At 31.8% G+C, this 10,318-nt stretch overlaps 1 protein-coding gene across 2 annotated transcripts; it reads left to right on the forward strand.

Annotated features, from left to right (window-relative positions):
• Window positions 1-3,189: 3,189 nt before the first annotated feature.
• LOC111282641 (uncharacterized) lies at window positions 3,190-7,138 on the forward strand. 2 transcript variants are annotated; one of them, XM_022870814.2, is made up of 7 exons: window positions 3,190-3,565; window positions 3,677-3,757; window positions 3,884-4,060; window positions 4,956-5,126; window positions 5,443-5,655; window positions 5,735-5,823; window positions 6,209-7,138. In XM_022870814.2, exons 1-7 carry the CDS (start codon window positions 3,472-3,474, stop codon window positions 6,860-6,862), a joined length of 1,479 nt encoding a protein of 492 aa, XP_022726549.2. In that variant the 5' UTR covers window positions 3,190-3,471; the 3' UTR covers window positions 6,863-7,138. The 2 variants fall into 2 exon arrangements, with proteins under 2 accessions (XP_022726549.2, XP_089616915.1); XM_089760789.1 differs by having other exon boundaries at window positions 6,215-7,008.
• Window positions 7,139-10,318: the final 3,180 nt, after the last annotated feature.

Below are 10,318 nucleotides of genomic sequence, written 5' to 3' on the forward strand. Positions count from 1 at the left end.
TATCCTTAATCTATTTTTTTCTTTATTTTTCATCATTATATCAAACACTATAAAAGAAAACTAATTTTCCTCTCTTTCATTCTTTTTTTTTTTTTCTTTTTCTTCCTATCAAACATGATGTTAATGTTTAGAACCTTCACACTCCATCAAAAGACAGGAAAGCATGGGCCATGTCAATGCCAATGCCCATGCCAACGCTTGATGATCAGCAATGAAAATTTTGTTGTTATAATGAGATAACAAGGAAGAGGCAAGAATTTCAGCAGAATATATATATATATATATATATATATTGTTAAAGAAGCAGATATAACATGCCATTTGCAATTGGTTTATATGAAAATCCTACATGTAGTGCGGGATCGTATGAATGTTGGTTTAAAATCAATCTATCTGACCGCTACACAATAATTTGTTGGTCCTGAATGTTACTCATTCGCCCTTGTATTTGCTTTAAACAATTTTCATTATTTTTTGGGTTTGCATCTAAAAAAAAAAATCGGAAGTCTTTTTTTTTTTTTTTTTTTTTGGTTTTTTCATGGGTTAGAATTTTCTTTTTTCGATTACCACCAGACTATTAAATTTAAGCTACTAAAAGAACTGATCGTTTACTAATTCAATTTTTTTTTCTTAAGTCAAGACCAAAAAGATTCAAATAAAACATCAAAGATGCCACACACAGATTTACTCAAAAAAAAAAAAAAAAAACCAAACAAAAACGTCTTATGGTAAAAACCAAACCGCTATTAACTACTACACACTAACCACGTTAGCCTTTGAAGCTTTAGATTTTGTCAAGAATAAGCAAGCAAATCCATTAACTTCCATCAAAAAAGAAAAAAGCAAAATAAGCCTATACTTCACTCAACACAAGATAAACACCATAAACACACTCAATTGGGTAAACAAACGCCTAAAGAATTCAAACACAGTAGACCACTGGTGCAATAGAAGTCGACTAATTCAACTATTAAGTTATATAGTGATTTGGTAGCATCTCTAAACTCTTTCATTTCATTAAAGAACTAAAAGGAGGGGGGGAATCTGATCTGCCCCTTGAGTGCCGGGATTATTGTTGTTTTACTTCTTATAATATATTTCTTTATAGAAAACACTGCTAACATGACCTTAGTCTATCCTTATTTCACGTGGCATTATTAAAATTGACAACTTGCAATGGGGGCAGTGATAGCAATTGTCAGGTAGCAACCCTGTCCATGGCGCAACAGACAATGGGTTGGGTGGCTTTCTCAGCCCATTTTTGCTAGTAGTTTTCTCACTTTTTTTTTCACACCAGAAGGCCGAAACTGCTATTTACTTTCATCTTATAGGTTATAAAATATAACTCATGTCAGGTGATTTCAGCGGAGCAATATATGGGATAGGATGCTGCTGGACCACAAGACAACCAACTAAAATTCTATCATGAAAATCATTAGGGTAAAAGTAAACATTATTCTCTACTAATTTCCTCTTAATAACTCAATTGAAACATCACATCATAAGCATGAGCCCACATTTGAGGAAAATATGTCACTTTCAATCATTATATTATAATTAATTAATCACAATTTAAAATTACACGAAATTTATTAAAATTTTATATTGAATTCACACTCATAAATAATAAAATTTTAAGCAAAGTTTTTATTATGATTCGATAATTTTTTATCAAATAAATCGGTGCCGTAGAGTAAGATTCTTTTTTACAGCCCCACCTTTCCATTTGTTACTGTATCATTCTATGTTCAACTTGCTGCTTCAATGTAGCAAATGGTAAGCATGGGAGATCTAGAAGCAAAAATACTCTGGCTAATTTAGAAATTAAGTAATGTTTCCATTAAAAGGGTAATTCTTCTTGATCAAAATGAGTTAAACCAAATATATATTTTTTCTTAAACTCCACAGACTGAAAAAAATAACCATTATAAAGGACATTTCTTTACTCATTTCCAAAAAAAAAGTTGAGTGAGAAAAAAAGTTTATAATAGGTTGGAGGTGGATGCACCAAAACATTAGACATCAATGGTAATGTGGTTTTGTCTGGTGAGTATGTTGTCATGTCTCGATACAAGTTTTGGTCTTTTCTTTCCTAATTTTGTTTTTTATATCGGGTGGCAGGATCAGGGATTATATTTTTCACATAACAGGGCGGATGGCAGGGGATTTATGGTCTGAGTTTTCACTGACAGAAACAGAGAAGGCTGAGTTGGTTGTGGAGCATGAGTGGGTGAAAAAAACATTGGCAGAACAGAAGGTACAAGTTGTCTCAACGGAAAGGCGCTGACTGGTAAGGTAGTAAATATGGAGGCGACGAAGAATGTGGTTTTTTAGGATAGTTGAGGGGCTTACACGTTAGAGAAGTAGGGGAGAAAATTTTCTTATTCTAGTTTGATTAACATAGTGAAAGGAAGAAAGGGTATTGTTACAACCTCCTTTTGTATAAACCTCGCATTCGGGACACTTGAACAAGGAAAGTGGTGAGGAAAGTGGTGGTGATTAGTGAACTCTATCATTCAGGAGATGATGGTATGATCCTTCAAATACCACCGTGTGTAGCTGATAAACTCATTTGGATTGAAGATAAAGTCGGGCAATGCAATATGAAGTCAGCTTATTTTGTTGAGTACAGGTCTCCAATTTGGAGATTGGTGTGGTCAGCTAGAGGTTTGCTCAAAATAAATTTCTATCACAAATTCTTAAATTAAACACCAATGCAGCTTCTAATGCTAATGGACAGTAATAACACGTTGGCTATTAATGTTATCAACAAAGCAGAGGGGTGCTTTGGTCTTTGAAATTCTTGACTGTATGCATGTCAAGAAAGAAGCTAATATGATGACTCACAAGTCATAATATAGCTAAGAGGATGAAGTGGGCAATGGAGAAGGTACTATACCTCCTTTTGAATGAACTTTTCGTTTTCCAAAAAAAAAAAAAAAAAAAAAAGATGCTCATTAAGAATAGAAAAATGGAAAACAGCAACGGATTTAGGGAGGGAATAAATGTACGTTGTTGCCAAACCATCTGTAACAACGAATACTGTAGCATTTAAGCCTCGACATTTGCATTAATCACTTCATATCATATTGATTTTCTCTCTCTCTCCAACTCTCACTATTACTGTGAGTACCCTTTGGCTCTTTTGCTTTATTATTTTTTTTCTCATTGCTTTTTCATCCTTTTCTTGTCTCTTTCCCTTTTCTCTTCTTCTTCTTAACACTCACTCTACTCTATACACTGTTGCACCCTCTAAAAAACCAAGAAAAAGATCATCTTTTTCATTGTTATTGAAAAACCCATTAAAAGGCACACTGTTTTACTCTTGCGCATGCTTGTTCAATCACTTTTCTGCAAAAGACCCAGATTTCAAATAGGGTTTTGATTTTCTTCTCAGTGAGTAAAGCTTGAATCTCCTTTCATATCTAAGAGCTCTCTTTTGGGTTTTATTTTTCTTGTGTGAAAGTAGCAATGGGAAAAAATGTATTGGTTTTGGGTGTCGCTCTTTTGCTTCTTCTTCTTCTCGGAGGTTTCTCTTCAGCTCCTACTACTTCTTCACCTGCAAGTAAGCTTCAAAAGAATAAAATGGCTTGCTTTTTGTTTTGATCAGCTTTTAGTTTAAAACTTAAATCCTTGCTTCGATGACAAATGCATTTGATTTATTTTGTTCTTGCAGAAATCGTTAGTGGGTTTTTCTCCAATGCTTTTTCTGCTTTTATGAAATGGTTATGGTCACTCAAAACTACCACCAAAACAGGTTTAGATCCTTGGCTATTAGAACCCACATTTCTTTTCTTTGTTTTTTTCTTTTTCAAAATTTTTCTTTTGGCTTTGGAGATTGGCATCTGATATGGTGGTCTCCATGGGATTTATGCGTGTATAGCAATTACTGGCCGTCCAATGATGAAGTTTGAGGGTGGATACACCGTGGAGACTGTGTTTGATGGAAGTAAGCTGGGGATTGAGCCTCACACTGTTGAGGTTTTGCCTAGTGGGGAGCTTCTGATTTTGGACTCTGTTAATAGCAACCTTTATCGGATTTCTGCTTCTTTATCTTTGTGTAAGTGGGTTTCTTCTTTCTTGTAATGTTATTCAAATGGTTGGCTTAGTTAATTTTTTTTGCATTTGCCTTTAGTAGTTTAAATTGTTTGCTTTGTTTGTCTAATCACATTGCTTTTTTAGCATGATCTTTGCGTTCTGATTGTTCTAAGTCTTGTTATTAATTGAAACACATGAAGTATTTGAATCTGTTGGCTGTCAAGTCCTGTCAGTCAACTTGCCTCATAAAGGACAGTGCACGTTTTTGCTGTGTTGGTATACCTTCCCCATTCCCCTCTCAGTCCTTGGTGTAATTTTTAATTTTCATGGGCCTTTTTAGCGCTGGTTGTTTCGTTTGTCAACCATATTAATGTAATTAAATTATTCTAATGCATTTCCAATTACTAAATTTGAAATTTTTGAAAGTTAGATCCGGATAATATTTTAGTAGTAAAAATATTGATTAGTTAGAAGTTAGAAGAATGTAGTTGTACTACCTATATTTATCAATACTAGTATTGTGTTTTGCTGCAAATAAGATGGCAACAAATAGATCTATGATTAAAAGTATTCCTGTCATTTGGGGAATTATAACATTTTCTAGCTGAACTTGGTAACTTGGGAATGCTCCTAACTTATTTTGCTCCTGCTCAGTTTTAGCCTTATTAGGTTGTTTTGATGTGTTACCTATTCACTACAACTTTTAAGCAAATTTCCCTCTGTCCATTTATTTGACATCTCAACCATGTTACTCTTAAGCACGCTAGTGCACGCTTAAAACATCTGTTATGATTGATCATGAGTAAAGATATAAGTATTCACTCATGCAATTATATAGTCATGCTATCATTTTGATTTTGTTAATGGGCAAGTCTTTTCTTTTGATTATTTCATTTAAATTTATTGGAGAACTGCAGATGGTAGACCAAGGCTGGTCGCTGGATCCCCTGAAGGATACACTGGACATGTAGATGGGAAGCCCAGAGAGGCAAGGATGAACCATCCAAAAGGGCTTGCAGTAGATGACAGAGGGAACATTTATATTGCAGACACTATGAACATGGCAATCAGGAAGATAAGTGATGCAGGTTAGCAATGTAATCACCGAGTTGCCCAACAGAGAAATATCTAATTCACTTGTTATTTGACTTAACTCTATTAAGTTTAGGTATTTTATGCTCCTTGCCTCTTACCTCCATGTCCTTGGTATTTTATGTACTAAACATTTGCCATTGTATGTTCTTTTCTTAAAAATATGAATGGGATAATTTTTGGCAAGCTTAACAGTAGTCATTATGTTAAGTTTTCATAATGTCTTATAATGTTCAAAAGATGCTATCAGTATTCTCACTCAAAATGGGGATGGTTGTCAACTATTGCTCATACATACGAAATCATCTTCAGGTGTTACAACAATTGCTGGTGGAAAATGGAGCCGGGGAGGGGGACATATAGATGGAACTAGTGAAGATGCAAAGTTTTCTAATGATTTTGATGTGGTCTATGTTGGAAGCAGTTGCTCCCTTCTCATTATAGATAGAGGAAACCGAGCAATCAGGGAGATTCAACTACATTTTGATGACTGTGCCTATCAGTATGGAAGTGGTTTTCCTCTTGGTAGACTAATCCACCCGAATTTTATCTTCATTAGTTGTAAGTGGTGGTGGTTTACACATTATAATTTCTGTCATTACAGGAATCGCTGTACTTGTCGCTGCTTTATTCTTTGGTTACATGCTAGCTTTGCTGCAACGTAGAGTGGGCACCATTGTATCATCCCAGAATGTGAGTAGTCAGTGTTATTATTTATATGCAAATTCTTTATATATGATTCTTCTCAGGGATATTTTAACTTGACATTTGCTTTGGCTGAGTCTTGTGTGTCAAAATATTATCACAGAAAGTGTTCATCAATCCTAAGCTTTGTTCAATAACAGAAGAGAATAGATGCTTGAGATCAAAATTTGAACGAAGATGAGGACAGAAACCATCCTTTCTTTCACTGGAAATTGTCTCATGATGGCTGTCTTGTTTTGTAAAAAAAAAAAAAAATCACCCTTGCAAAATTCACCAATGAAATGGCAGTATTAGCTTTCATCTAAACTTAAGTTTCCAAAATCATCTTCTAAAACATGGTGAATTTTTTATGTTCGTTCCTCTATTCTTGAAGGATCAGGATTCAGTTAAAGTGAATGCTGCTGTATCAAGTCCATATCAGAAACCCCTGAAATCAGTCGGGCCACCTTTAATTCGAACTGAAGATGAGCAAGAGAAGCAAGAAGAAGGTTTCTTTGGATCCCTTGGGAAGCTTTTTGTCAATGGTGGTGTTTCTGCTTTGGAAATTTTGGGAGGAGTATTTCCTGGTTTTAGAAAGAAACCACTAAGCTATCAACATCAGAGCCAGCACCATCAACAACAGAAGCACTCAATGCCTTGGCCAGCCCAAGAAAGCTTTGTGATACCAGATGAAGATGAGCCCCCGTCAATTGATACCCAAACCCCCACTCCACGGAAAACATACCCTTTCATGTCCAAAAATGCAGAAAAGATCCATCAGTTGCGTCAAAGCCAGGCCTTCTACAATGCATGGGATGATGATATGCAGCACCGGCATCAGCAGCAGCATCGCTATCAATCATCCACCCCACATGCTTACCATGTTCAGAGCCATGAGAAAACCAATGAGATTGTTGTTGGGGCACTTCAAGAACAAGATGGGAACCGTGAAGCTGCAGGCATAAAATCTGTTGAATATGGAGACAACACGTATGATCATCGCAATATTCGCTTCCGATCAAGTTTGGGTTATAATCGTGGCTATTAAATACCTAATAGAGATTTTGGAGTAATTATCTCATTCCAGCTTGATATTGGAACTTCAAAATTTAGGATATAATAGTTAAGATTTGTTCCCAGAGAAATGAGTTTCTGTGGCCGGTGGAGCAGCTTTAGTGCTATTTGGTTTCACTCTCAGCTAGCCTAAAATTTGTAAGGCTACTGGTGTTACATATCATGAAGATCTCTTTTCTCTGATTCACTCTTCATCTCAGCTTCTAATAAAAGTTTTCAATTTTCTATATAATTGAGTTCAGTCTATCAGTACATCATGTGTTCTTTAAGGAAATCTATGAACTATCTCAATCATTCCTTATGTAAGTCTTAGTCTCACTTTGAGAATTCATAGATTTGAACTTATATTTATGAAGTGTTTTTGTAAGACAAAATTATAAAATTTTCAGATAAAAACGAAAAATATTTTACATGTTGAATGTGCGATTCCATCCTTTATTACCTTGCTTTAATCCTTAAGTTAACAAATTTAGTTTATAAATAAATGATAGTAGACTTTCTTTTAAGTTTTTGAAATGCAAGTGATTGCATCTTTTTAAAGATTTGTACCCATTTCATCGTCATGTTACTTTGGACCGTTGAAGATTCATTATCATGATTTAGTTTCTTTAAAAAGATTATTTGATTGGATATATTATAGAGTTTTTTATTTTATAAATAGATTAAGATGATGACACATATTTCATTTTTTAAATTAATTTTTTTATTTTTTAAATATATATTAAAAAATATATATCATTATCTTAATTTCACTTGTGAAATTAAAAAAAATTTCACATTTCTAAATCTTTTATATATAATCTAATATATATTATATTATAAAATACATGAATACTTAATAAGATGCCACGTAGATGATTATGTTGATAATTCTCTAAATGACACAAAATAATTTTTTTAAAAAAGTGAAACAACTTATTTTAATTACAAATCTAAAATTTATTTAAGTATAAACAATTATTCAAATAACAATTACAAACCAAATCAATCTATAGATTTTTTGAAAAAAATAAAAATTTGAAATATTGAATTTATCCCTTCATAATGAATAATTTTATTATTTAAAAAAAATCTTGCCCTAATTATCTATTTCAGATTAAATTCTAGTATAAATTTAAAATTTAAAAAGTTTTATTTTAGTTAATTTAAATTTCACAAGCTACATAGATATATTTCTTTTTTAAATTTAAAAATCTCAATAATGATATTTATACATTCATAAATCTTCTATTTATTTTTTTGCACATTCAATTTTCTCTTGCTTTCATTTTTCATCCCTCCATTACTTTTCTTCATACTCGTTCTACGATTGTGATATAGGGCAAGATTTTGTATGTTTGTACTTCTATACAGATGTTACACATATTTTTTAACTTTTTTGGATTTTCAATTTGAATAATTAATCTTTAACTTCTTCATTTTATTTAACGATTTTTATTTGAATGTTTTTTTATTGATTAAGAGCGTGACAAAATTAGATTTATTTAAACGAAACGTGACCATATTAATTTCATGAAGATAACATAAATTTAAAATTTACACTCAATAATTACCACAACATTAATACTTTTTTTTTTTTTTTTTTTGTGTTGGCGTAATCATGATAGACAATGCTAAGAATGAATGATCTCGTGGTAGCACAAAATGAGATAAATTTTTTGAAAAGTCTTTTAGACATATCTTCCGTACAAATTTGTAGGCTAAGTTTTAATGTTGTTGTTAATGTTTTGAATTTTTTGAATAATTTCATGTTTGTTTTATACTAATGACCCCTTAGTGTCATGATCAAGAAAATCCATATATAATATACCATAAAATTATAATTTGTAAATTAAATAATTTCATTTAGAATTAAAAGATTAAAAGAATAGTTAAAAAAAAAGCAAAATTTAATGAGACACAAGATCTCTTATGAATTATTAATCATTCTTTTAGTAGAATATAAAAATTAGAAAGATAATAAAAAGAAACTTATATTGTTTTTTATTTCACCAAGAAATTATTTGGATAATTGAAGCTTTTCATGCTTGTTTCAAAAGTCGAGTTTACCAACTTTGCCAAAATTTTTTCTTGTATTTTTCTCATGCGAAATATGAATTTTATAATTACTTTTAAATTGTTAAAAAAAAAATAAGAGAATAAAAATAATAAAAAATAATTTTAATTTTGAGGTGTGAATAACACTTTTTTAATTAAAGGCAATTAAGCCTCTACAATACAATAAAACCTTAAAATTCTTCAAGCAGAAGTAATGAATTTATACTAAAAGATTTATTTATAATGAATGAATAGACACAAACTTCTATTTAAATAGCTATTAGTGAATAATAATATATTTATATTCAAATAATTATAATCATTTGTCATATGATAATTATTTAAAATATAAATAAAATTAAAACAAAATTTAATTTTATTTATCAATAATTAAATATTTTTATTTAACGTAGAATGCATTATATTTTAAACTATCAATAGGTGGTATTTATAAATTTTCCAAATTTTAAGCCCTTCACTTATGAAAAACTCATAAAATTGATCACAATGACATTTCAACAATCTTATCAAAAATAAATATGCAAAGTGAGTTTACATTTCTCAATCGAATTTAAGCAAAGGTTGTGTAAAGATATATATATATATATATATATATATTTATAAATTCGTTGGATGTAATTTTATAGTGATAAGGTGGAGTTTAGTTGAAAGGTGAGGTGGAAGTAAGTTGGACTTGTAGTAAGGATAGTATGATTAAGAGACATCGAAGTTAAGATTTTAAAATGCATTATGATGCTCAAGTCAATCAAGTGAAGAGGATTGAGATGAAAGAAGAAGAAAAGGTAGGAGAAATAAAAGAAGAAGCTTGGAGAAGAAAATTTAGATTTGCATACCTGAATATTTTTTCTTCATCTTATATATGACATATATATGGTGATACAATGTGAGCAGTTGACAATTGATGGATCGCATGAAGTTGATGGTGAGTCAATATGAGGTTGTTGACAATTAATGACCTAAGGATAGGAGATCTGTCGTGAGGTAATTTGTTGATTAAATGTTTGCACATATAATTACGCAAACGGCTTTGGGGGTAAGTGGATATGGTGGACGACCAGTTTAGTATCGACCATTGTGGATGAGTGATATGGATGTGTGATATGGATGTTTGAATATGTGCTGATTTAACGAGTGTGAGGATCAACAAGGTTGATCAAACGAACCGGGTATAACAAAGTTCATTAAAGCCGCACTTAGATTGAATCACAACCACGTTACAATGCGATGGAGTAATTTTTTGGTGCAATTGCACTGCAGTTGACTGTTTGGATTATATAACTGTGTTTCAGTTGTGTTTATGTGGCACTGATGAGGTGAAGATTTTTCACTAATGGAGAAAGTGGCAATAAGACAACACACCTCATTTTAGATA

This window comes from Durio zibethinus, chromosome 5, assembly GCF_047325235.1.
Source record: "Durio zibethinus cultivar Kanyao isolate XHJ-2024 chromosome 5, ASM4732523v1, whole genome shotgun sequence".
Taxonomy (NCBI): Eukaryota; Viridiplantae; Streptophyta; class Magnoliopsida; order Malvales; family Malvaceae; genus Durio; species Durio zibethinus.

What these genes read in the sequence shown, in the direction of transcription:
- LOC111282641 (XM_022870814.2), top strand. Translation starts at nt 3,472, where the DNA reads ATGGGAAAAAATGTATTGGTTTTGGGTGTCGCTCTTTTGCTTCTTCTT. An exon ending in CAAAACTACCACCAAAACAG is followed by an intron (nt 3,758 to 3,883) that starts GTTTAGATCCTT and finishes ATGCGTGTATAG; the next exon opens with CAATTACTGGCCGTCCAATG. An exon ending in TTCTGCTTCTTTATCTTTGT is followed by an intron (nt 4,061 to 4,955) that starts GTAAGTGGGTTT and finishes GGAGAACTGCAG; the next exon opens with ATGGTAGACCAAGGCTGGTC.